Source organism: Melanotaenia boesemani, chromosome 12 (assembly GCF_017639745.1).
Source record: "Melanotaenia boesemani isolate fMelBoe1 chromosome 12, fMelBoe1.pri, whole genome shotgun sequence".
Classification (NCBI taxonomy): domain Eukaryota; kingdom Metazoa; phylum Chordata; class Actinopteri; order Atheriniformes; family Melanotaeniidae; genus Melanotaenia; species Melanotaenia boesemani.
The window spans coordinates 2,047,600-2,075,456 of NC_055693.1; the positions used below are offsets into that span (position 1 = coordinate 2,047,600).

Here is a 27,857-nt window from a genome sequence, read left to right on the forward strand (position 1 = left end):
TTGTTTTTATTTTTTATTTTTAGCTAGGTCCTTATTGTTATGAACCCAGTTATTATAAAGTGAACTAATGTGGATCATATAACGGATCTGTTTTAATTGGACTATAACTGAACTACAGTGAATTGTACTGTCTGTAAAAATGACTTGAGATGACTGTTATAAATGGGAGTTGTAAAAAAAATCTGAACTGAATTGAACTTCTTTGGTCTCTTCATATTTAAAGAGGTTTTGTACGTTATAATTCTTTGTATATTTGGCATTCCCATTTTCCTCCCGAATACCCCTGATAAGGTACAATAAAGGGTATTCTATTAATCCTTTCTATGCTTTGTTATTACTTTATTATTGACTAAAATGGCGTCCCATACATGGTGGCTTGTTTCTTAATGTGTTATTGTAAGAAGTCTTGTGCTTTTAGGATGATTGCTTTTTTTTATTATTGTTGTTCCTGTTTTCCCACTATTGTTCTGCCTTTTGTAACTTTTCTAAATTTGTCCCACTCTCCATGAGTAGCAGTGGAACTAAAACACTCAGTTCACATGGATTTCAGTGGGAATATTGTGTCTTTAAATGGGAAGCGTGCGTGTAACATGTGAAAAAAATCCCCCCCCCCAAAAAAAAAAAAAAAATCTTAACCCAATTTGGATGTTATAAAAGCATTTTTTTCGTTATAAAAAAGCGAGCCAGAAAGAGCCAGTCCACCTTAAAACGCAGCTCCTACAGACTGTACACATTTCCTGAAAACGCCCCGTGCGTGTATGTGTGTGTGTTGAGAGAGAGAGAAACTCAAGTGACTCCGTATAGTAATAATAAGGCGGCGTTGTTTATCCAAAGAGAAGGGGTTGGACGTGGTCTGAATTCTGAGCCAAACTTTTCTTTACTTCCATTTCCTCTCCTTCACCGAACTTCCAGCAGCCCCGCTGCACCGCGGACCGATCGACCGACCAAGGTCAGGAGCAGTGACCGCCCCCGGGAGCTGTCAAAGCCGCACCGAAACTCCGCGAGCCCGGGCCGTTTGTGTACTTTTTAAATTTTATTTTAAAACATGGGAATGTGAAGCTGAACGCTGCGGTGGATACAGTAACGCTTCTGGAACTGAACAGAAAGTGAGCTAGTCGAAAAGTTTAGTTGAACCGCTTGACACCATGTTGGGCAACCCGGGAATCTACGCCAACAAGAAGAGGAAGAAGCCCGTCCTCAAGCAGTAAGACCGCCGACCTTTTTCCCTTCACGCGGCTCAATGTGTTATTGTGATAATGTCAGAAACTTTGGGGGGTAAATGTCAACGTTATCGGTTAAAATCGTTAAAAGTGACTAGGAACTAACTTACGGCGTAAAGTTACACAAAGGTAACCACTAACATTCGGCTCGTGTCGCCTTAAAAGTATGGAAAGTCGATTAGCTCATAATCAAGTTATGAAATCAAATTGTGCAGAAAATGAAGGCAGCGTGAATTAAGGTGGACTGAAAGCAGCCGCGGACTTCTCCCGTCGCCATATTAACTTTCTGACTGTTGGTTACGTTTCATAAAGACTTGAGTGAAGTTTTTGGAGCAGCTATGAAGTCGCGCGCCTTTCGGAGTTGTCCTCTCCGAGTCGAGTTCTCCGCTTTTTTTGGACCACCTTAATGTGTCTAGCTGGATCTGGCATGGACATCTTGCCCTCGCGCATTAATCACAATCAAGTTGGAAAGTCGGCTGCTGCTCTCACGCGATGCTCTGAGGAGGGCGGGGGTTGGAGGCGGGGGCTCGCGCCCTCAGAGCGTGTTATTGTAATCTGATACAGGCTCGCGCAACAGCGTTCAGGGATCAGCGCAGGCAGATTGTTCTTATTTTGGCCTCTTGTTGATCACGTTTTAAACTTTTTTAAGGTTAAAAAATCGGCGCCATGAACATAGAGAGTACTCTAAAACTTAAACTTTACTAGAATAAATTATTATTCGAACAGAAATTAAACCCATCTGCTCTTTTTTTTCTTTGTTTTATTTATTTATTTGCAGTTCTTTACAAAACAATGGCTTCGGTGGTGTTTCCTCGTATACAGTTTTCATTTTATAACACTTTTAAGTAATTAACTATAGTTTTATTACTCCAAATAATTTCCAAAGTAATTTTTAAGTACCTGTACTTTCACTGCTTAGTAGTACTTTTCACTACTTCTTTACTTTCTTTACCACTTCCATCTATATGTGTCAAATACACCATTTACAAACCATGTCAATGAATGTGTGTGGTTTGGTTTTGTGGTTTCAAGTTCAGGCTGGCTGTGTGGCTGCTGCCCTTCCCCCCATTGTTTTGTCTTCGTAGCTTTTAAAACTTTATTAAAAGAGAAACCAGTGTTCCTTGTAAGCAGAGATTTCAGGTTGACACAAAGCCATGCAAATTAGAATTTCTGTGTTCTTTTACTTCTAGTTTTTTTTTTTTTTTTTTTTTTTTGTATTAGGATGTAATAAAAATAAAGCACCTGGTTCTTATAAGGTCTTAAAATTCAGTAGATTCAACCTCAGATGAGCAACATAGCATTTTATGCTTTTTTATTCTGTATTGAACAAAAACTGAAAGTCAGAATAAGTGTGGAAAACTGCATCCAGGTGTGTGTTAACACAACGCCAAGGAGGAAAGACATCAGCAAGAAAATGTTGCTGCTCATTGATCTGGGAAGGTTTATAAAGTTAATTTCCAAACTATTTGGAGTCCATCAAACATACAAGAGCCAATTTTCCAGATGTCCCAGCAAGTTCAGCCCAAGGTCGGCCCGTGTAAATCCCTCAGAGCTCCATCTCAGACTCTCCAGGCCTCAGTTAGCAGGTCAAATATCAAAGTTCATAACAGTCCAGTTAGAAAAAGATGGAACCAGCATGGCTTGTTGGGAAGGTTGCAGGAGAAAGAAAGAACATGGCAGCACGGCTTAGGTTGGCAAAGCTGCATCTGAACAAACCAGCAGACGTCTGGAACAAGGTCCTCTGGACAGACCAAACTTTACTTGTTTATTTGACAGGGACAGAGCACATTAATAAACAAAGGAACACTTCTAAGTATGACAGATTTAGCCAAAGGGCTCATTTTCATCTGTTGTCCCAGGCCAGGTCTCACAAGAAGTCCCTGGATTCAGGAAAAAGATAAACAGAAAATTGTGAGGAAAACAATTATCCGTCAAACTAAAAATATTATTTGATGAGATGAAACTGATCAAAAGTGATTAAACAGAGACAACAGTTGATAACATTGTTAAAATCTACACACTATAGAGACTAAACCACAAAGCAAAACAACACATAGCAAACAACGATAAACAAAGAGAAACACAAGTACCCATCAATCTAAAGATTTATCTTTAGATTGATGGGTTTGTTTATAAACAAAGAGTCAATAAGCTAAAACTGATCAAAAAGTGATAAGGTAAAGACACATTTGATAAAATGTTTAAAATTCAACGTGGGCACAGAGATGGTTTCTATCGTACATACAAGGACAAGGACTAACATTAACAAGATGGCAGCAGCTGACAGTTTTCAGTGTTGACAGGCTTGATTGGTAGCGTGCTAACATGGACATGCTAACTAACCTCTAGACGTGCTAACATGGACATGCTAACTAGCCTCTGGACATACTAACATGGTCATGCTAACTAGCTTCTGGAAATGCAAACATGGCCACGCTAACTAGCCTCTGGAAATGCTAACATGGGCATGCTTACATAGGCATGCTAACTAGCCACTGGACATGCTAACATGGACATGCTAACTAGCCTCTGGACATACTAACATGGATATGCTAACTAACCTCTGGACATGCTAATATTGGCATACTTACATAGGCATGCTAACTAGCCTCTGGACATACTAACATGGACATGCTAACTAGCCTCTGGACATACTAACATGGATATGCTAACTAACCTCTGGACATGCTAACATGGGCATGCTTACATAGGCATGCTAACTAGCCACTGGACATGCTAACATGGACATGCTAACTAGCCTCTGGACATACTAACATGGACATGCTAACTAGCCTCTGGACATACTAACATGGACATGCTAACTAACCTCTGGACATGCTAACATGGGCATGCTTACATAGGCATGCTAACTAGCCACTGGACATGCTAACATGGACATGCTAACTAGCCTCTGGACATACTAACATGGATATGCTTACTAGCCTCTGGAAATGCAAACATAGCCACGCTAACTAGCGTCTGGACATGCTAACATGGGCATGCTTACATAGGCATGCTAACTAGCCACTGGACATGCTAACATGGACATACTAACTAGCCTCTGGATATACTAACATGGACATGCTAACTAGCCTCTGGACATACTAACATGGGCATGCTTACATAGGCATGCTAACTAGCCACTGGACATGCTAACATGAGCATGCTTACATAGGCATGCTAACTAGCCACTGGACATGCTAACTAGCCTCTGGACATACTAACATGGATATGCTTACTAGCCTCTGGAAATGCAAACATAGCCACGCTAACTAGCGTCTGGACATGCTAACATGGGCATGCTTACATAGGCATGCTAACTAGCCACTGGACATGCTATCATGGACATACTAACTAGCCTCTGGATATACTAACATGGACATGCTAACTAGCCTCTGGACATGCTAACATGGACATGCTAACTTACTTCTGGACATGCTAACATGGACACGCTAACTAGCCTCTGGACGTGCTAACATGGGTATGCTAACTAACCTCTGGGCATGCTAACATGGACACGCTAACTAGCCTCTGGACGTGCTAACATGGGTATGCTTACATAGGCGTGCTAACTTACTTCTGGACATACTAACAGGGACATGCTAACTAGCCCTTGTTTTAAACCAGACTGAACCACTCTCATGTCCTAAGGACCTTTTTCCCAGTGGAACAACACACTCCTCTCTTCAGACCCTCCTTGTGGTCCAGTTTGAATTATTTTAGATCATAACAGAAGATCCAAGAGGAGCAAGAGCTGAGCCATGTGTAACTGTGTGTTAAAATGGCGCTGACGGAAGTCGGCGGCCTCGCCAGTAGCTCCGTCTTCTTTCTCCTTATTTAAGTGTTTTTTGCACTTTTCTACCCTTTCCTTTTCTTTCTACACGCGTCTGCTGTGTATTTATATTATATCCTAAGGATATGGAGTATTTGGAGAGGCAAAGTTGTAGTAGAATCCTTGTTTATTCTAAGGAGAAGCTACTCGAACTATGGACAATAGGGCGAGCCGGCATTGTTCACCCCATACCTGCAGAGCTGCGCCGCCCGTATCGCGGCTGCCGAGCTGGAGCGAAGCTAAAGGCCAAGCTACAGGCAAAGCGGTGGAAATACAAGCCCGCAGTTCCTTCGATAGTTATGGGGAACGTAAACTCTGTGTCAAACAAGATCGACGAGCTGGCCGCCCTCGTTAAGACCCAGAGGACCTACAGAGAGTGCAGTGTAGTGTGTTTCTCTGAAACATGGCTGAGCAGCAGCACGCCCGATACCACCGTGGAACTACCTGGATTTTACCTGGTGAGAGCGGACCGGGACTGTAAGCTCAGTGGCAAGAGGAAAGGAGGGGGACTCGCACTGTATGTGAACAACAGATGGTGCCACCCTGGGCATGTTACGGTGAAGGAGACTGTCTGCAACCAGGACACGGAGCTTTTAGCGGTGAGTCTCCGACCATACTACATGCCACGGGAGTTCTCCCACACCATCGCCATTGTTGTTTACGTTCCTCCACGGGCACACGCTGACACCGCGTGTGACGTCATTCAATCCGTCGTTGCCAGGGTGCAAACACAACATCCAGACGCGTTCGTCCTAATATCTGGGGACTTTAACCATGTCACACTGGACAATACATTGCAGGACTTTTATCAGTTTGTAAACTGCCCCACCAGGCAGAACCGGACAATAGACCTCCTGTATGCAAACACTAAGGATGCATACACCGCCATACCCCTCCCCCCACTGGGAAAGTCCGACCACAACTTGGTCTATCTCCAGTCTCAGTACAAGCCAAAAGTACAGAGGCAGCCTACAACCACCCGCTCCTTCAGGAAGTGGACCCCTGAGGCAGAGGAGGCTCTGAGGGACTGTTTCAACTCCACAGATTGGAATGTACTCATTGAGCCACACAGTGAGGACATTGAGGGGGTTACTCACTGTTTCACAGACTATGTGAACTTCTGCAGGGATACTGTTCTCCCTATTAAGACTGTGCGCTGTTTCCCCAACAACAAGCCCTGGATTACCAGCGACATGAAGGAGGTCCTCAACAGAAAGAAGAGGGCGTTCAAAGATGGAAACAGGGAGGAGATGAAGCAGGTACAGAGGGAGCTCAAGATTCGCCTGCGGGAGGCCAAGGAGTCCTACAGCAGGAAGGTGGAGCAGAAGCTGCAGCAGAACAACATGAGGGAGGTCTGGGAAGGGATGAAGACCATCACAGGCTGCAAGAAGAACCGCAGCACAGCAGAAGGGGACACAGAGAGAGCAAATCAGTTCAACCAGTTCTTCAACAACGCCCCCTCTCTCCCAACCCGCCCACCACCTATCATCATCAGCCAGCAGGAGGACACAGGCAGCGCCACAGCACCCATCACCATCACGGGTCAGCAAGTCAGCAGAGAGATGAAGCGGCTTCGCCCTGGTAAGGCAGCAGGTCCGGACAAGGTGTGCCCGAGATTACTCAAGGCCTGTGCTGCTGAGCTGGGGGATCCCCTCCAGCGGGTCTTCAACATGAGCATCAGTCTGGGGAAAGTTCCAACCCTGTGGAAGACATCCTGTCTCGTCCCAGTCCCCAAGAAGCCACACGCGAGTCAACCAGAAGACTTCAGGCCGGTGGCTCTAACATCACATGTGATGAAGACCCTGGAACGGCTGATGCTCCACCACCTCAGACCCCAGGTTCAACACGCCCAGGACCCCCTGCAGTTTGCCTACCAGGCAAAGGTGGGGGTGGATGACGCCATCCTGTACCTCCTTCACCGGGCACACACTCACTTGGACAGTGGCAGCGGCGCTGTGAGGGTCATGTTCTTCGACTTCTCCAGCGCCTTCAACACCATCCAGCCCACTCTTCTGAGAGACAAGCTGCATAACATGGGAGCGGACTCACATCTGGTCTCCTGGATTGTGGACTACCTCTCAGAGAGACCACAGTACGTTAGGCTGGGTGGCTGCACATCTGACACTGTGGTCAGCAGCACCGGAGCACCACAGGGCACTGTGCTCTCCCCTGTCCTGTTCACAATCTACACATCAGACTTCCAGTATGAGTCTGAGCTCTGCCACATGCAGAAGTACTCAGACGACACTGCCATAGTTGGATGTATTAAGGATGGACAGGAGGAGGAGTACAGGAGTTTGGTGGAAGACTTTGTTGGCTGGTGCAGGGCGAACCACCTGAAGCTGAACACTTCCAAAACCAAGGAGCTGGTGGTGGACTTCAGGAGGAACAGATCAGACCTGAGGCCCGTCTCCATAGAGGGTGTGGAGGTGGAGTCGGTCAGTTCATATAAGTACCTGGGACTGCAGCTTGATGACAGACTGGACTGGTCAGAGACCATCAACGCCATCCACAAGAAAGGACAGAGCCGTCTGTACTTTCTAAGGAGGCTGAGGTCCTTCAACATCTGCAAGAAACTGCTGCTGATGTTCTACCAGACTGTGGTGGCCAGTGTCCTTTTCTATGCTGTGGTGTGTTGGGGAGGCAGCATAAAGAAAAGGGACGCAGCACGGCTGGATAGAGTGATCCGAAGGGCAGGATCTGTGGTGGGCACAGAGCTGGACTCTTTGGTCTCAGTGGCAGAAAAAAGGACCTTGGACAAGATCCTGACCATCCTGGACTCCTCCTCTCACCCTCTGCATAGAACTCTGAGCAGGCAGAGGAGTGTGTTCAGCCCCAGACTACTGTCCCTGACCTGCTCCACCAACAGACTCAAAAACTCTTTCGTACCCCGGGCCATCCGGCTGTACAACATCTCGCTGAGGGCGCAGGGGTCACAACCACAACCATAGTCTGAATAGTTTTTATGGACATGTGCCTTTTTCTCATTTGGAAGCACATTTGCTCTTATCCCATTCTGTTAACACTGTCTCAGCAGTTTTTGCACATCCTGCACTTTTTCACTCATGCACCTTGTTTGGCTACCACCGTCAACATATGTACATACTTGATCACCTGTACAGTATATATGTACATAGACCATAATAATGGTCTTCTTTATCTACCGTTGCCTCTATTTAATTTTAAATTAGTCTAGTTATGCTTAAGTACTAACCCCTAATGTCAAGTACTAACCTTTAATGTATGTATATGCTACTGGATGCTTGAATTTCCCTCGGGATCAATAAAGTATCTATCTATCTATCTATCTATCTATCTTTACAAAGAAGACGTATATTTGCATTTTCCCTGTCCATGAGATGGACAAAGACTGCAGTGGTTTGAGTGTAGCGGACTTGGCTGGTGACCAGCTTGTTAACCAGTCATTCATGTGTGAGAAAGTCATTGAATGCAGGTCTGCTTTGACCTGGAGTTAGAGCTGAGCCTGAAATTAGCTGAAGTTGACATGTTTGGTCAGAGCAGCTCATAGCAGCAGTCAGCATGGTGATGGAGGGATCATGATCTGGATGTGCCTATTTCTTCTGGTTAGTGAATCTGTGCATCACAACCACGTGGACCCCCACCCCTTTAAAGTTTAGTAATGATATTTGCATAGATGGAGCGATAGTTTCCGTCTCCTCTGTAACGTAGATATGAATCCTCAGACGGACTCGGCTGCTCCCTGTAAATCCCAAAAATAAAGAGGTGGCCTGTGTGCAGACGTCTGTGGGGCTGAGGTTTCCTGGCCGGCCGGCTGGGCTCCGCTGCACAAAGGCAGCATTGAGGCCGACTGTAAACCGCTGTGGTCACCACACAGGGGCATTCCACGGCGGCGCTGCCCGTCCACATTCCCTCTTTTATTACCGAGGACGCCTGCAGAGCACCCTGCATCCGTCTTCTCTCCAGGAGACGGTCTGTTGTAGTTGGTTTGGTCTCACCGTCCACTAACAACCGCCGTTGTGCAGCGCTGCTTAAATTCACTCTGAACCTGTTTTTGTTCTTTCTTATCTTTGTTGGCTGTTATCAGCGGCATTCCTGCTGCCTCCTGGGATAACTTCTCCGTTTAACAGTCTGGGTTAATTATAGTGTACGGGGCTGACTGAAACCTCACACACAACACGGTGAAAATGTGTGTGTGTGAATGTACATACAGCAGAGAAAGTTGATTATAAGTTAGACCCTGCAGCTCCAGCATGAGATTATTCCAGAAAGCAGCGGCAGCTTTAATGTGGAGGGTGAAGGATGTGACATGAAGGCGGGGAGGTGCGTTTCATTTTATTATCTAACAGACGGAAAACGTGAAAATCAAACCACCCCGTAGTGCCTGATTTTATTCACAATTATATAAAATACAATAAATTCAGTAATGAATTAGGGAAAAAAATAGAATCAAATGCTGGAATAAATAAAACAATTGAATATTAGATAAATTAAATAGTAAAATAAATAAAATATTTTTATATAAATATATGAATCATTTATAAATATAATATATATTTATAATAAATAAAATAAAAGAAATGATGCGAAGACGCGGTTGCACTGAATTTCTTGAGTGGGAGAAATTAAATCAGCATTTTTGTGTAATCTATAGAGCTGGGCGATAATTTGGCATTGATCCGATACCAAGTAAATCCAGGGCAAGTATCACCGACACCGATATGATACTGGTACCAGGGCCGGTTCTAGGAATGCATACATGAGGGGGCAGGCATAAATTTGAAGGGGGCACTATGAGTACATACTTCAGCATTTTCTTGTTGTTGTTTTTTAAGTGTTTCTTTAACGGAACTGTGCTGTTAGTGGAGTCCAACTTCAAAGAAATGGATTGCACTTTGTCAGGCCTCTACTCTAAGACCTGTCCAGCTTGGGTGTCCCACCTGAAACCAAAGCTCCTGCTGGTATAGCTCTTAGAGTCACTGAGGCACGCAAACCCCCTGACCACAATAAGGTGGCAATCCCTCAGGGGGGGAACAGAAAATATCAATAACAAAATGAAGTAAGAAAATAGAAAAGAATGATCCATTATCAAAGCTTTAACAACCAACAAAATAACAATTGCCCTATTGGACAGCCATTAGATGTCTAAGCATTTTGAATAAATTTGAAACTAATAACAATAAACTCAACTATCTGTGTGTTTGTTTCTGTCTGTATATAGACCATAATGATTAAAGAATCATAACTATCAAGCACAACAATAACAGAGCAAAAAATTAAACCCCCTACCAAAATAAGGCAGTGAACCTTCAGGGGGAAATAATGATAATAATAAATGAAAATGAGTAAAAACTAAATGATCCTTCATCAAAATTTTAAGAACCAACAAGGCATACATGAAGCTCTGAGCTGAACTGCTGAAAGCAGCGGGAATGTAGAGTGAAACTTTCTGTTATTTTTTTCTTCAAACTAGCATGCTGAACTAAAGGCTGGGCGGAGCTTGAGGGGTCTCATATGCGCAGCTCGTTTTCCCTCAGTCTAGTACCGAGGAGGCAGTCACATCTATGGCCCGTGCGTGATTGATCACTGCTCCTACTAACAGGCGTAGACACGTTTAAATAGAACAGAAACAAACCCCAGTTGACAGAATAGATGCAATAAATACGTCTGTTATTATAAGTATTTATTCAGTATCGCTACAACACATTTAACAGAGCTTTACTCTATAAGTTTTACCGCTGGAGCTCAGCAGCCGCTCTCTCTACGAGGGGGAGAAATATGACACCGCAAGATCAGGCTGTATGTCAACTCATTTGCATACTAAACACTGATTGGTTGTTTTCTGTGGTGGTGGGAAGGACTTGTTGAAGACAGTACAATGGATCCTGTGAAGCTCCGACACACAGAGTTCAGTACAGAGGGGAGAGAGCGTTTGGAGAGATTTGCCCATTGCGGCGCATTTGATTGAGGGGGCAGAATGTTTGTTTGAGGGGGCACTGCCCCCTCTTGCCCCTGCGTAAAGCCGGCCTTGACTGGTACAGGGGTCCCTCGCTATAACGCAGTTCATCTTTCGCGGCTTCGCAGTTTTGCAGATTTTTTTTGTGCAATTTTGCATGTTTTTTTTATTTATTTATTTATTTTTACAGTGCTTTGTGTTCTGCGTCCTCTAACGGCAAAATGATCCACATCTCCCCATAAGAATCCTCTAAAATAATAATCTGGATCACCCCAAAATCTAATCACTTGTTCCTTTATTACATTTCTGACATTTACTGAAAATTTGATGAAACTCCGTCCCGAACGTTGTGACTCATGTTGCTGACAAACAGACATTCAGACAAACGTTTGTTCATATTTGTGAAGACTGATAGTCTGCTCCTCCATGGTGAAGTAGCTGCTCTGCAGGGTTTCTCCATGTCTGTGATTGGTCAGACGCTGCAGACTCCGCCCCTTTCATGTGACCTGAATGTCTGGGTAGGTCCCCCCAGGTAACAGAGACCTCCGGTATGTTGGCCACTCTTCGTACAGGCCTCTGGTTTTCAGTCCGTCCCTGTAAACATGCCAGTGTGTAAACTCCATGCCAAGGAGGAAAGACATCAGCAACGATATTAGAGCAGCAGCTGTTGCTGCCCATCAATCTAGAAACTCTGATTATAGGTAAACTTCTGATAAACGATGATCGGTACTGATAATGACAAGAATGAGCTTACCTCCTCAGTTCTGTGGGAGATTTATGGTTATTTTAATGGGTTCTAAAGACGCCACTAAGCTGGGTTCAGTCTGTGTATGGTAGCTCTGGAGGGACATATGTCCTACTGAAAAACCTGAAAATATGAATGTTTTCTCACATGTCATGTGACCATGACTCATAAATGATGATCAGTGTTAAATGTAGAAGAAACGCTGAAGCTCGGTGTTACACTGTGAGGGTTTACCTGCAGTAACTGGGACGATGTTGTCTCAGAGAGAAAAACGTCTTCACCTGAGGACACGAGACAGACGCTGCATTACAGCAGGAGTCCCTACTGCAGCTGCAGCAGTTGGAGGTAAAATCCTGGAGGAGGGGAGCTTGAACAGCTGTTTTTTGTTTACTGAAGCCACATTAACCACTGCTGTGTGTTAACGGGTCTGCATCAGTGTGACTTGGTCAGAACTACGATCTGGGCACCCATCAGAGCAGGTCTGAGCAGAACCAGAACCGTAGAAGTCTGAAGTGATAGTGCTTTGACCTTCCAGGTTTCTCTTTTGTCTGTCCTGTCTGGAAAGTTCTGAAAGGCCAGAGGCAGCTTTTTATAAGCTGTTATTCAGTCTGTTTATCAGCCGGCTTCGTCATGCTTCTCAGTGAGTCATCCCTCCGGATCGGGTCAGCGCCGAGGCCGGCCGTCGTCCCGCAGAGACCAGGGCTCCTGGTCGAAAGCGAGGCCTTCTTTCAGCTGGAACACCCTGATGTCTGCTGCTCAGCCCCGTGATCCTGTAAACCAAGGAGGAAAAACCTCTCTGAATGCTGGCTTTTGTCTCTGCAGAGCATTTCTTCACAGTGAGATCAGGCCTTTCTGAGAAGGTAGAGCCCGGGCATGAGGGCAGCGGGCGAGTTTAGTGGCGAGGGAGGAAATTTAATAGCCTGTCATTATGGGGAGTTTCTGTAAAAAGAGACGTTTGGGGAAAGAAAATGTTCGTGGCTGCTTGAGTTCTCCTCTGAGTTAGCCTGCTGGAAATGAATTCAGCGTGATTGCAACGAGCAGAAGCATCAGCAGCGAGGTTCTGGTAGGTTTCACTCAGGTTGGCTGGTACCAGCCAGACGGTCGTTTTCAGTGAAGTTATGTTTGTGGTTTCAGATTAGAAACAAAGAGTCGTGTCAGGCTGAGTGAACCCTGAGCTGAAAACAAGCTCTTGTCATGTTGACCAGGCCTAGAAGGTAGAAGCTGCTGGAACAGGTCTGAACAGGTTCTTCTTTGTGTCGGTATCTTCATGCGGCTCGGTGTAATTCAGCTTTACAGACAACATGATGGGATGCAACGTGGCTGAAACCCGCAGCACATGAAGCTGTGTGTGTCACAGGTAACCAGGTGATGATGTCGCTTTTAAAAATTGATCTAGTTCTTTTCCCTCTCGCATATTTACCTAAAGGTTTTTTTTCTTTTTGCATTTTTCGTCTTTTACTTGTTTTTCTCTCTTGCACAATCAGAAATCTGATGAGTTTATTTATTTATTTGTTTTAGCTGCAGGGTGGTTATGAAAAGATTTTTGAGTTGTAATTTTTTTTTATTGTGGACAGTTATTTTTATGTTATTTTATTGTTTTAAATCTGTTGTTTCTTTCTTGCATAATCTGGCATTTTATTTTTTTAAAAGAATCTTTTGTTTATTTTCTCTCACATATAATCATCTTTAATTTATTTTATTTTATTTTATTTCAATGCATAAACACCTGAAATCTAATGAAATAAACTAACTGTAAGGTGCTTTATTTCTCTTTTGTAACAATAAATCTTAATATGGTCAAAACATCTGTTTATTTCCCTAATAGTACCGATTCGTATGAAGAGGATCTGTCTGTCTGCCTGTCTGTCTGTCTGTCTGTCTGTCTGTTTGTCTGTATATTTCTACCTTTTAATTAGAGTTTTTAATTGTCATATTTATGAAAATAAATTAAACAGGTTCTGCCCCGGATCCCTTCACTGCAGGTCACATTAAAGGCCTTTAGATCCAACATGATAATAATAATAATATCTCAAAGAAAAAAATAATATATTTTTATATAGTCACCACATAATTGGCCAGGCCGTCCTGGAAAACGTGAGCTGACACGGTAAAACAGAATTCCTCTTCATGTCTACATGTTTACATGCACGGAGTTGCTGCCAGCTGATTGGCTGATGAGATATTTGTGTTAACAGGAAGTTGAACAGGTGGACCGAGAGTGTGTTTCCTGTTTAATGAGACCTTAATGTAACATGAAACCTTCCCACGGGGAGCTCAACACCAGGTTGTCACTGTTTGGACACACTCGGCGTTGTTTGACCTGGTGTGAGTTTGTGGCGCTCTGGACATCTGCGGCGTGTGTCATGACTTCCTGTTGTTATTCAGTGTGGGTCGCTGCAGACGGATAACATGGCTGATGTGTAATTAGCAGCTCTCAGCAGCTTCAGTGTTGTCGCAGGGCGGGTTACGCCAGGCCTGAATCCTCAGTCTGCACATGTAACACCTCCCCTCACCCCCCAGGAAGAAGATCCCTGACACCAGTGAAGTGGTCAAATCGAACCCTTCGAAGCGGCATCGGGATCGGCTGAACGGGGAGCTGGACAGGCTGATGGACCTCCTACCCTTCCCCGAGGACATTCGCTCCCGTCTGGACAAGCTGTCGGTCCTCCGCCTCAGCGTGGGATACCTGAGGGTGAAGAGCTACTTTAAAGGTGAGGAGCACCCTTGGTTTGGTTTCTGTGTGTTTCCACGTCTCGGCTTCAGTTAGAGCTCCAGCAGGACATTTTTACCCCTTCCCTCCTGCACCAGTGGGTCAGAGTTTTACTGGTCCCCTGTTTATTCTTACGGGCCTGGAGAAGACTGGAAAACAGGTGGAAAACACCTTCCATTAAACTGTTAAATCACCAGCTTTCTGCAGTGTTTTCAGGACTTTGCACGAGGATATAAAGTAACAGGCAGGGAGGAAATAAAAATTCCCTGTTGGGAAACGTAAACTCCCTCCACCTAACCAACTGGTCCTGGTTGCATGAGCTCGGTCCTGCAGCCTGGTTCATGTCGGCATTAAGAAGAAACTAGGAGAGTCTTTTATTTGGGAGGATGAAGATGAAGCACATTCAGTGTTTTAACTCTCTGCGTGCATCAACTTCCTAACAAAAGCTCTGGGAAGCAAAACCACTGCAGATTTAGTTTTTTTCCACCTTTTTGCTCAAATTGCTAAATCAGCATTACTCCTCATTAAAAAAGATATATAGTTATTTTAATTATTTAAACTCTTTTAAATGCCAAATTTATTACATGATGTCATCCTTATGGGAAGAAAATGGTCATTTTCTATAAAATACAGTTTTCAGGAGCTCTGGAATTTTTTTCTTAAATGTACAAAAAATGAGTAAAAGCAATGATTTGAAGATTAAATAAAACCCTACACCTGTAAAACATGTAGTATGTGGAACATAAAAACAGTTGCATTGTGTGATCCAGTTGGCATGTTTACGTTTTATACAGCGTCCGGGCTTTTTAGGGCTGAATAACAGGCTGCACAACAACAGGCTGTTGTTGCCTCATTCTTTCTTCCTCGTGCACTCAGGCTTTCAGTCATGTCCACTCTTTTCCTCTCACTTTTAGAAAAGCAGCTGCTTCGACACAAACAGGGAAGGAAGTTGTTACTAACTTATGTTGGAGTACTTTTTCTTCATCTTCTGCTCGTCACATTGAGGGTGAAGACCGAGGGAATGAAATCTTCTGTACTTGATAAACCTCTAAACCAGAGCAGAGGTCCTCGGTCGTATTGCTGAACTGAAGGTGATCTGAGAGCGTCACATGACGATGTTCCAGCGGTTCATTGACAGCCGAGGCAGGAATGAGAAGTACGCAGGAAGAATCTGGTTTTAGGAAACAACACATCCTCGGTATTTATAACCTCCCTCCACCCTCTCCGCCAGCAACACCCGCAAGAGCCTCCATTAAGATCTGCTTCGTGTTGATTAAATGTTTGGGCTTTGAAGACGTGATGAGTCATGTGTGAGTCATAAAATCATCAGGACATGTGTGTGAACTCCTGTATGTGTGATGAAGAGGCGTGTGTGTGTGTGTGTGTTCCTGGTTTTATCAGGATAAACATTGTTCATTTTTCATGAGCTTTCACTGGTTTCGTTCTGCAGCCAGTGCAGTTTCAAAGTGAACGGAGTGAGAGGATGACTGCGATGAAGGCACGTTCAGCAGCTTGCATATGGTCCGTGCACGGTGTGAACGGGCACGTTTGGTCTGTGACATTCCAGCCATGCCTCCTTTCTCACCCTTTCGCCTACTTTCTGTTGCTCTGCAGGTGAGACGAGCTGCATGCAGCTGATGTGTAAACATTTTTCTAAGCTGAGATGGTCTGCAGGCTTAATCTGCCTGTTTTTAATTCATCTGAAACGGCTCCAGCTTCATTCTGCTGCGTCAGAAACTGAAGGAAGGCACAGAAACGATGGACGTCGTATCAGGAAGGACGAGACAAAGTTTCCATATCTTTGATTTATGCTGTTAAATCAACATGAGGAAGTTGTTTTATTTACTAGCTCTGTACGTTGTTTAACCAGAGCTCAGATCTTATTCAGTTCCACAAAACAGAATAAATCTGTAAAATGATACGTAAAAATGATTAAACTGTGTTTAAAGACATTGAAAACAACATTTTATTATATTTATTTTAATAAATATATTTTTTTCCATCCATCCATTTTCTTCCACTTATCCCGGGGCAGGTCGTGGGAGCTTCCTAAGCAAGGAAGCCCAGAATTCCCTCTCCCCAGCCTGGGGGGCGTTCCCAGGCCAGCCAAGAGATGTAGTCCCTCCAGTGTGTCCTGGGTCTTCCCGGGGCCTGCTCCCGGTGGGGCTTACCCAGAACACCTTACCAGGGAGGTGTCCAGGAGGCTCCTCTCTGAGCGGCTCTACTCTGAGTCCCTCCTGGATCACCGAGCTTCTCACCCTATCTCTAAGGGAGAGCCCGGCCACCCTGCGGAGAAAACTCATTTTAGCTGCTTGTATTCGCGATCTCGTTCTTTAGGTCACTACCAACAGCTCATGACCATAGGTGAGGGTAGGAACGTAGATCAACCGGTAAATCGAGAGCTTTGCCTTTTGGCTCAGCTCTATCTTCACCACGACAGACCGATGCAGACGGCAGACCCTATTGCAGACACCCCAGTCTGCCAGTCCAGGGGAACTGTCCCCGATGTCCACGCGATGCTGCAGAGGCGTGTCAGCCAAGACAGCCCTACACCATCCAGAGCCTTAAGGAACTCTGGGCGGACCTCATCCACCCCCGGGGCCCTGCCACCGAGGAGCTTTTTAACCACCTCAGCGACCTCAGAGCCAGCACCAGCTACCCCAGACTCTGCTTCCTCATCGGCATTTGTTTTTTTTTTTTGTTTGTTTTTTTTCTGTAAAATTGCCCAAATTTCCTCCAAAAATGTAATGTTTATTTTTATGGTTTGTTTTATTCTTTGCGTTTTAAATCTTCATTCATGTTCATATTTACTAAACATTTAAACTTCTTTTTCAGTTTTTGCGATCCTCTTTGAGCCAATCAGATTTGAGAAGCAGCTTGGCTCCACCCCCTCTGAGTGAATATTTATTTTATTTTATTTTATTTTATTTTATTCTTTAGTCTTTGTAAATAGATTTTTGAGGTGATTAATGAGAATAATTTTCTTGTGAACGAAGCTCACGTCCAAACCTAATTGGCTCAGGTTTAATTGTGTTTATATTTTAACGTTTATTTATTCATTTCTACTGAATCCGCTTATTTGTTTTTTTTTTATATTATTTCCAGGTTTAATTTTCTGGCCATCCTGTATTTCCGTATATGTTGGTCTCCTGTACTGATGTATGGTATCAGTGCCACACAGAAGAAAGCAATCTGTGGAAAGAAAAGGAAAATATGCATAGAAATGAATAGATAAGCATATTTAATATGAAGACAACCAAAACAAGAACCATTGTATTTTAGTTATTTCAATAAACATATTAATATCTTATTGTAAAATTATCTGTATTTTTATTTTTATATATATTTTTTGTTATTTCTATCCCCTTGTTTTTAAATTATTTTCCCCGTACGTTTTTAAATTGAATTCTCGGTTGTTTCTCATGTTTCCTTGTTAGTTTTGTTTTTCTCTTTCAGACAGTCAGTTTAGTTTCTGTTAAATCTCCTTTTTTATTTTATTTCTTTTTTCAAGCCTAATTCTCCTTAGTGGTCATCCTGCAATTTATAAACCCACACTTATTAATTTATTTCCATGTAAGTCCCCTGATTTGTTTACCTTCTTTTTAGCTTTGTGTACTTGTATTTTCTGTTGCCATGACGACCTGGTGATCTTCACTCTGACGTGATGGGTGAGGATGATCTTGTCTCAAATGAGACAATCTTCTGGCTGGACATGCATCTGAAGCCAACTCATTTTAGAGTTTCCAGCTCCAGAACTGAAGTGTCTACCGTTGTCATAGCGACGACCTCCATGTTCCTGCAGCATCAGCTTCACTGACTACACATGTGCACTCTCTTGGTCTCCAGAGTCCTCGCCGTGCTGGACACACGAGCTGCAGCTGCTGAAATGATGTGGAGATAAAGATGGCGGCCGAGCGGAAACGGTGACGTAAAGTCACAGAGTAGTTTTATCAGGTTGTCCCAAATATGTCCTCCCAGACATCCAGTTCCTCATTTTTCCGTCATATTGCCCATGCAGTGAGTTACGTCCAGGCAGTTTATTTTCGAGAATGTGTCGTCAATGCACAGAATTGTGGGAGTAATTCACTGTTGTGGGTGACGTTGTTTACATGAGTCCAGCAGCGGCTTTTGTCTTTTAATCTCCGTATTATTCAGATTTTCTGACGAGTATTTCATAACATATGTTTTTTCCCCGAGTCGTGTCCTCGGCTGCAGCAGCAGCTTCGTGATCAGCAGATTTTCAACCTCCGTTTCTGTCTTGGAGGCAGTGCAGCGATAAACACGTCCCAGAGACCTGTGGACACGTCCCAGACCTGTGGACACGTCCCAGACCTGTGGACACGTCCCAAAGACCAGTAGACACGTCCCAGACCAGTGGACACGTCCCAGAGACCAGTAGACACGTCCCAGACCAGTGGACACGTTTCAGAGACCAGTAGACACGTCCCAGACCTGTGGACACGTCCCAAAGACCAGTAGACACGTCCCCAGAAACCAGTAGACACGTCCCAGACGAGTGGACACGTCCCAGAGACTAGTAGACACGTCCCAGAGACTAGTAGACACGTCCCAGACCAGTAGACACGTCCCAGACCAGTGGACACGTCTCAGAGACCAGTGGACACGTCCCAGAGACCAGTGGAAACGTCTCCGGCTGATGAGCTTCTGGCTGAGTGTGGGTTGGATATAAAGGACAGTTTCCAAGGTAACAGCTGGATGAACGGATGATGAGAGGACAGGTGAGGTGGTACACCTGAGAATCCAGGTAGAAAGTCTTCCTGCTGCAGGGATGGAACTCAGATGAGAACATGACTTTCCTCCACCAGGTTGGAGGTTTGCTGTTCTCTGGTTAACATGAGTCCCAGTCTGGATCTGTCCCACATTCAGGACTACTTACTGGTTCCACTGGTTCCACTGTCGATCTGCCATCAGATCCAGTAAAGCTGTTGTATATTTTATTGTTCTTGTAATAAATAAATAAGCTTCCTAATATTTTTGATTGCTTTCTAATTTTTACTCCTTTTGTTTAAACCAGATGAATTAAATGAATGAATCCAGTAAATTCAGACATCTTTTATAACAGCCAGAATATATTTATCAGAAATTAATCCGCAAATATGAAAGTAATGTAGTTTCTTTCAGAATCAAAATATCAGAATAAATATTTAACTATAAATGATGAGTTTGACGACGTTTGTGCGCGAGCCGTGCTGGCGTCCCTATTAGCAGGTTGTAGAGCTGCAAACTTTCACAAGATGCTGGATAAATAACAAAAATGGATTTTACTCTGCTTCAGATTTCTACACGAGCGTTATAAATAGCTCTCCACTGACTGGTTTGTGTAGGTAAATGGGTATTTATTGACCATATTGTCTGTGTCAGTTTCCTGCTTTCCTGTAAATGTCAGCGAGCTGTCGGCTGCAGCAGGAAGTGAGCTGCAGGCCTGACGGTGCTGAAAGCGACGTCCATGTTTGTTTCAGGTAGTTAACAGAACGTGTTTGGTGTGTGTCATCCAGCAGCTGACAGCCTCGGAGGCCTGAACTCAGCACGTTACTGCCTCGGTGCATGAAGAGATGCAGGCTTGTGAGTGGAAACGTCTGACTCTGGACTGTGTCAGGCTGGCTGAGAGGTCGTGGATCAGCTCGTGGTGTTTATGTTGGAGACGGTGCAGGGTGGAGCTGCAGATAGTCAGCAGGGCTATTTGACGGAGGTGTGGCTCACAGGAGGTCTATTATGTTCCTATTGTGAGGCAAAGCGAAGGTGGCGTGTTTTTGTTTTCAGTGTTCTGCTTTATTATGGTTTGAACAGAAACAACTTGGCAGATTCAGCACCAGCCTGATACAAAAGTCTTTGTGACATTCGATGCACGTCTTAGATTTTTCCTCACTTCCAGACTGAGGAGTAAACATCTGGAGGCTTTCGTACAGTCAGAAGACTGAAAACCAGAACTGGAGGAACTTAAAATGACTTTTTTTCTGCCACATTTACTGCAGTCGTGAAGACTGCTTGCTGACACTACCAGCCCCGTCTAGTGAAATCATTTCTGCATCATACTGCCATGAAGAAAAGAGATTTCTGCAGATGTTCTGCTGCTGTGCTTCCAGCTGAATCCTCTGCTGAGGCCGGACCTGCATATCTCCACATTTAACAGAAATGCTCTGGTGTTCATGTGAAACTGCTAAAGGGAATGTTTGGACCATCTGTGGGGTTGTTGTGGAACCCTGTTTGTAAGAGTAGCAGGAAGTATGTATTCGATCTGCTAGTCAGTTAAACTGGTTCTTAGGAAGGCTCGTAAAACGTCTCAATGTTTTGTATTTGTACTTTCTGACTTAAGAATGTACTTTATTGTCAACACAGAGTTACAAATATCCATCATGCTAAAAAGAGGCTAGAAGCTGCGTCTCCTCTACTCATCCTACCTGTCCTGCACTCACTGTTTATTTATTTATTTGTTTGTTTCGGAGCCTGATGGCTCAAAGGTAAAAACTGTTTCTGAGTCTGTTTGTTGCCTCAGAAGCTTGAACCTTCTCCCAGAGGGCAGCAGGTTAAAGAGTCGGTGACCGGGGTGTGATGGATCCCGGAGGATGGGCAGGGGGCTGCCAATGACTTTCTGTACTCCTTTTATGAGCCCTGTAGAGCTTTCCTGTCCCATGCAGCGAACATACCTGTAAAACTTATTAGTACTTTCTGATCTGAAGAATTTAATTGTATTTTTTTACCTGTTTCTTCTGACTTATACTAGTGGATAAAGTTACCAAACCTATGAGCCTATCCCAGTTCCATACGAGCCGAGCTACAGCTGCCACATTAAAGGAAAATCTGTCTTTATTGCACAGGAACCAGAGATCCACGCCAGCTTTCACTGCACCTTTGACCTTTGCAGATTTTAAAACTGAATCAATAGACAACATATTTAGTCCAACCATGACTGATGTGTGCATGAATGCAGCTCTCAGTGATTAAAATCTGGGTCACCACACAACAGCTGACCCTCCTTCATGACTACCAGTAAACAAAAGAAGGCCACACACTGTCTGGGTGCATGACCATGTTCTATATTAAGAGTGGAGACTCGTAGAGAATGAAGTTTGCCAGTAATTTAGATGCCAGACAGAGAGCGGATATGAATGCAAGAACAGCAACTAACTGCTAGTTATGTAATCGAGCATGCTTCGAATGTCCAGCTGTAAATTCGATTTTCTACGTCTGAAAGATTTAACACTCAGAAATGTTCAGATATCGAACTGCGATTAATTCTGTCATGACAAGTTCTAGTTCTTGTTTCCTTTATCACGCTACTCTGGATGCCTAAAAACGGATGCAGCGGGACAAATAAAATCTGCTTGAATTGAATTTCATTCCTCTGATTAATTTTGTTGTACACAACGTCACATCCAGAAATATAGCAAAAATAAACAGTTTGCACTGAATTATGTGCTTGAAAGTACGACTGCGACCATCAGTCCTGTGACAGAAGTTCAGGGACTTTCCGCTAAACTGCAGGTTGTTCAAATCAAAACGAAAAGAGAAAGCAACATAAAACTGATTTTATCCAAAAAGATGAACCTGAAAATCTGAACAGGAGGGAACAAGTTGTTGGAAGATACTTTCAGTTCTGATCACAACTCAGCCTTTACACACTGCTTCCAGTTTTTACTCCTTTTATCCAAAAATTATAAAGAGCTAGAATTTTTTTTATTTACCTCCTATGTATGGCGTTATAGCTGCAGCTCTGGAAACACAAAGATCAAGTTCAGTGTGTTGTATAGTGACTAAAATGAACTGTTATTATATGAAAAAATTCTTAGGGCATTGAATAGTACATATAAAGCGAACATTTTAATATTATAACCACTGACAGGGAACAATAAATAATATCTAATTGGATAAATTATGGGAAAAATAAAGTAATGAGTGTATCACCCAATGTAGTGGAATAAGAACAGTGGTTTCTTCAGAGGTTTACTCAAGTAAAAGTAGAAGTAAAGTAGTGAACTCAGCATACCAGAATTAGAAGCTTCAACAGGGAAATACACCTGTATGTTATCAGCATAAACGTGAACAAAAGTATGTAAAAACTAAGCAAAAGTGGCCCCAAGACAGGCCCCTGTGGGACACCATATTTTACCAAAGACAAAACTATGGTTAATTCCATTTAATTCCCAATTGAAACAGTACGATGCACCAGCTCTCTGACCAGTCATAGGGACAAAACTGTGTGTTTTCATGCAACAGCAAAGAGAGCTAAAGTTTTTCCTTCTTAATGGTGCGTTCCAGTTGTCACGTAATTCCAAGCAGCAGGGAGTAAGTGGCGTCCAGGCAGGTGCTGTTCCCGTCGCACCAGCTCGGAATAAATTCCTGCGGAATTGGTGAGCATCTACAGTCATGGCTCATAAAACCAGAAAACCACAGACCAGTTGTAAAAATGTGCTTTTTTGGTGATAATGATTAATTTACCACATAATCATAACATTTCATGAGCAACCCCAGCTCAACAACATAATCATCCGTTTCAGTTTAAATATGATCCTGAGGCATCGAGAAGGTGTCAAAATAGCTTTTTACTGATTTCTCATCAGCGTTTAACTGCAGTTTACGGTGCTGACTCTGACCTCGCAGGCTGGCTGATGGACATCCTCCTCTCCTCTACCGGTTCTACCCACAGATGTGCTCTTTTTGCCTGTATTTATTTTGAACGCTGATGATTGTTGCAGCCAGGATCAGCAGTGCGATGACTCGGTCATCTCGTCCCTCCTCAGCAGTGTTGATCCTGATCACGGATCAGAGGTCACGATTTCACTGACTGCTCTGAGTCTTCCTTCTTACAGACAAATGTTTCTAAGAAAACGGAGATGATTGTTGAGTTTATGAAGGAAAGGACAGTTACCTGACGCGTGGCCATTTCAGGTAAAACTGTTGAAGTGGTGAACCAGTTCCGGTACCTGGGAACTGTACTTCATGACAGGCTGACTTTTCAAGCCCATGTGGATTCACTTTGTAAGAAGGCTCATCAGCTAATGTATTTTTAATCAGAAGTTTCTTGGTTTTAATGTGGGTTTTACTTTCATGAGAATGTTTATCCTTGTTTTATCAAGTCCTTAATAATTTTTACTTTATTTTTAACATGTAAAAATAGAAGGAAATAGATGTAATGCCCTGTTTCCACTGAGCGGTTCGGTTCAGGCCGGTTCGCTAGTCTGTACGTTTCCATTATAAAAGGGACCCATACAAGCAAACCATCCAACCATTTATGGACCCCTTCAGTTTTAGGTTTATAGGGAAAATGCTCTTGTACGGTTTAGGCAGAGCTACTGGTCTAAGGTAAAATCTGCTGGTTGGCGGACAGAAAAACGTCACTGCCCACGACAAAAGCAAGTGTGAAGCAAACACAGCGCTGCCGTTCAGTTCATGGTTCAGTTGGACGTTGGAAACAGGAAACCTGTGAACGACAGTAAGGTCTGGTTGTACGAAGCAGCATGTATCGTTCGTACCAAGAACCAAAAGCCAAGCAGAACAACGAGCTGCTGATCGGCCTCCACTGTTGTTTGCTGTTGTCTCACTGGTACGAGGCCACGCTGGGCATTTGGTCTAAACCCCAGCTGTCCGACTGGGAATGCTCACCTGAACTGGCTGGACCATTCTAAAACTTCCAAACCGTACCAGCCCGGACCGAAACGCTCAGTGGAGACGAGGCTTTAAATAGCTAGCGCAGACCTAAACAGCCTCGCTGATCTGCACAAGGTGGGGTCAGTGAGAGAAGCTAGGCTGATCGTGTCAGATCCAGACCACCCAGTAAAGGACCAGTTCAGGTTGCCGAGGTGCTGAACTGACCTGTTAGCTGTTAGTTTTTTATTTAACAAGTCGTTCTACTGGCTATAAAGTGTGTTGCCCCCAGGCGGTACTAAAGATTCTTGAACTTAATGATCAATAACAACTCGTTGCTGTTTACACTAGCAACTTAGTGAACACAAACCATATTAAAAAAAAAGAATAAAGCCAGTGATGGTGGTAGCAGCCATCTTTCAGTCTGACATCTCTGGGTTCTCTGTAACTTACATGGTCTCTGTTCGGAAAAATGAGGTCACTTTGTCATTTCCGGTAAAATTCTTTCAAAAAATGACATCCAAAGAAAACTGGAACGCACGACTGGACCTGTAGCTGCAACAGCGAGGTTTCTGTTTGATAAACAGGATGTGAGTCACGGTGACGTTGACATGATTCATCTGAACGTGGAGCAGTGGGTCGGCAGGACGGAGGAACGAGATGAGGTTTACCTTTATTTACTTTTTGGAGGAGAATGATTTAAACTGCAAAGATTGTTTGCAGAAACATGAGCTGTTTAACTTGATTTTCTCTGATGGGGTTTACCTTCTCTGTTCTCAGCACCTTCGGCCCATTGTTGCCTCTCTGTGTCAAAGTTCATCACTTCCTTCATTCTTCTTTAGAAACGCTGCGTCGTTCAGCAGTTTCAAACAAGATCATTTTGAAAGGACCTTAGACGCATGATCATTTTGTGGAATTGGTTTATTTTCTACTCTGTGGAAGATTCCTGCAACTTTACATAATAACAGCAATGCTTGCATGTTGAAAAGTTCAAATTAAGACCGCCCCGCCCCGTCTCCTAACTTGATGTAAATATAAGAACATAATCTGGCCCGACGCTGCTGTGAGGAAACATTATCATTCATTTGAAAACTGGTTTATAGTTTGAAGTCCGTCCTGGGGACAGAAGTTGGAACGGAGACTCTCCATTGCTGCGTCGTCTTCACCTGCGACGTGGACGCGTCGGCGCATCCGTCCACCTCAGAAGGTGGACATCAGTTCTGTCCCTGAACTCTGTTAGCTGATGTAGAATAAACGAGGCTGCTGCAGAAATGATGAATGAGATGGCTTCATCTGCAGGACGTGTAAAAGTCAAACACTGGAAAATATTGTTGGGATGGAGGGATCAAATAATCAGGAAACACGAGGAATGTTTGACTTTCTGATGTTGGGAAAGTTTGTGCAGGCACACACAGGAAGACACACTGTCCATCGCAGCAGTGTCTCTGATCCATTACATAGCCCTGAAAACGTGTATGTGAGTTCATGCCTCCAAACGCTGAGTCTCGGGGGGGCTGTCCCAGTCAAAACACAGGCCAGGGATGAGCGCTCAAGTAGGGACATGTCCAGAATCCCAGATAAGGATCCTGTAAATCGTCAGGTAAAAGAAAAGGCTTCAGAGAGAAGAACAAACATAAGCAGTTGGAGGGGGTGCGAGTGTGATTTCCAGAGCAGATAGAGAAACATTATCAGGCTGCCTGGAAGCGGACTGATGGCCTCATAGCGTGACTCTCCGAGGCAGCTCTGCATGTTTTGGAAAGCTTGCGGCTCGCTGCTGCTGACATATTTGTGTGACGCTGGTAGAAATTTGAGGAGAAAAAAAAGAAAAAGTGGAGTAGCTTTTCAAGTCCAGAGAAAACATCCAGGGCCTGTTAGCAATCACAGTTGCCGTAGTAACGTCAAAGCATAAGCTTCAGTTTGATGTAATTGAGTATTTTTGATGTTTGTGCACGTCACGGTGGAGTTACTCCGGTCCGAGCGTCGTTCATCATCCGAGGAGAACCCGTCCTTCTCCATCAGGACTCAGCTTTCAGGATCTCGTGAGAACCGAAGCGACCGCTGAGAGACAGATTTAATCATGTTTTCATTTTTCCCCTTTTCCATCCTCTGGAAGGTTTGTTCCCGGCCTCTCCAGCTCCGAACCACAGCGCTCCGTCTCCCCCGCTGCTGGCCAGCACTCAGCTCGCCTACCGGTGACATTTACACTCGTCCAGAAGAACTTTGTTTGTTTATGTGCTGAACCAGAATCAGCCGTGTTCCCGTTCTGAGTTTGGCGGCCGGATCAGAACCGCAGATGCTTTATGATGTTTATTTAAGGGCAGTGATTCAGATCTGTCAGGGTCAGGACTAATGGATTTTAGTTTTAACCAAGATTTCCAGGCTTTAACCCTTCAAACGTCAAACCAGTTTTGGTTATTTTTGCTCATTTTAGTACAAAATTACATGTCAGCATCAGACATGATGTTTCTCAGCTGTCAGACTGGGAGGTAAAATGATGTAAAATGAATGTATGAATAGATGTAGCAGCATAAAGGCCGACCAGAAGAAGAAAACAGAATTTATTACTAACAGAACTTTGTAGAAATAACACACAGACCAACAGTGACCAAACCTTTTCTCATCTCATCGTTCTCTCAAGTCTTGGCTTTCAGGAGAAAAAATATTGTTATTGAAACAAACACACAACAGAAACTATTTCCATGTTTCCACTTTTTCCTCATTTCCAGTTATTCCTGCTACTATTTACCTGCTATCCTCACTAAACCAACTCCAGCTCAGCTGCTTTGTGGCGCCACCGTGCATCAGAAACGTCTTCTTGGCTTTATTCCAGCCATAGAGGAGCTTTATTTTTCTTCTTTTCACACACACACAGAACTTTCCAAGAATAGTTCAGGAACTGGAGAACAGATGCTCCAAGACTCCAAAACACACACACACACACACACACACACACACACACACACACACACACACACACACACACACACAGCTGATGATCGAACTTTATTTCCATAAGAGCTCACCTGAAACCAATTTATTTCCTTTTGATCAACACAAAACAGTTTCTATATATCAGAACGTCCTCTTCATCAGGTCCACCTTCTACTACCGGGTCGTCCTCTTCATCAGGTCCACCTTCTACTACCGGGTCGTCCTCTTCATCAGGACCGCCTTCTAGCACCGGGTCGTCCTCTTCATCAGGACCGCCTTCTAGCACCGGGTCGTCCTCTTCATCAGGACCACCTTCTAGTACCGGGTCGTCCTCTTCATCAGGACCGCCTTCTAGCACCGGGTCGTCCTCTTCATCAGGACCGCCTTCTAGCACCGGGTCGTCCTCTTCATCAGGACCGCCTTCTAGCACCGGGTCGTCCTCTTCATCAGGACCGCCTTCTAGTACCGGGTCGTCCTCTTCATCAGGACCGCCCTCTTCATCAGGTCCACCTTCTACTACCGGGTCGTCCTCTTCATCAGGATCACCGTCTAGTACCGGGTCGTCCTCTTCATCAGGTCTACCGTCTAGTACCGGGTCGTCCTCTTCATCAGGAGCGCCTTCTAGTACCGGGTCGTCCTCTTCATCAGGACCGCCTTCTAGTACCGGGTCGTCCTCTTCATCAGGATCACCGTCTAGTACCGGGTCGTCCTCTTCATCGGGTCCACCTTCTAGTACCGGGTCGTCCTCTTCATCAGGTCCGCCTTCTAATACCGGGTCGTCCTCTTCATCAGGTCCACCTTCTAGTACCGGGTCGTCCTCTTCATCAGGTCCGCCTTCTAATACCGGGTCGTCCTCTTCATCAGGTCTATCGTCTACTACC

The 27,857-nt window shown here is 44.2% G+C and overlaps 1 protein-coding gene across 1 annotated transcript in view; it reads left to right on the forward strand.

The window, feature by feature from the left end:
* Positions 1–750: 750 nt before the first annotated feature.
* ahr2 (aryl hydrocarbon receptor 2) overlaps positions 751–27,857 on the forward strand; it is a 48,557-nt gene continuing 21,450 nt past the window's right edge. Inside the window, exons 1-2 of the mRNA XM_042001570.1 lie at positions 751–1,204; positions 14,253–14,443. Coding sequence (XP_041857504.1) covers positions 1,146–1,204; positions 14,253–14,443 — 250 coding nt within the window. The 5' untranslated portion in view covers positions 751–1,145. The remainder of the gene's footprint in view (positions 1,205–14,252; positions 14,444–27,857) is intronic.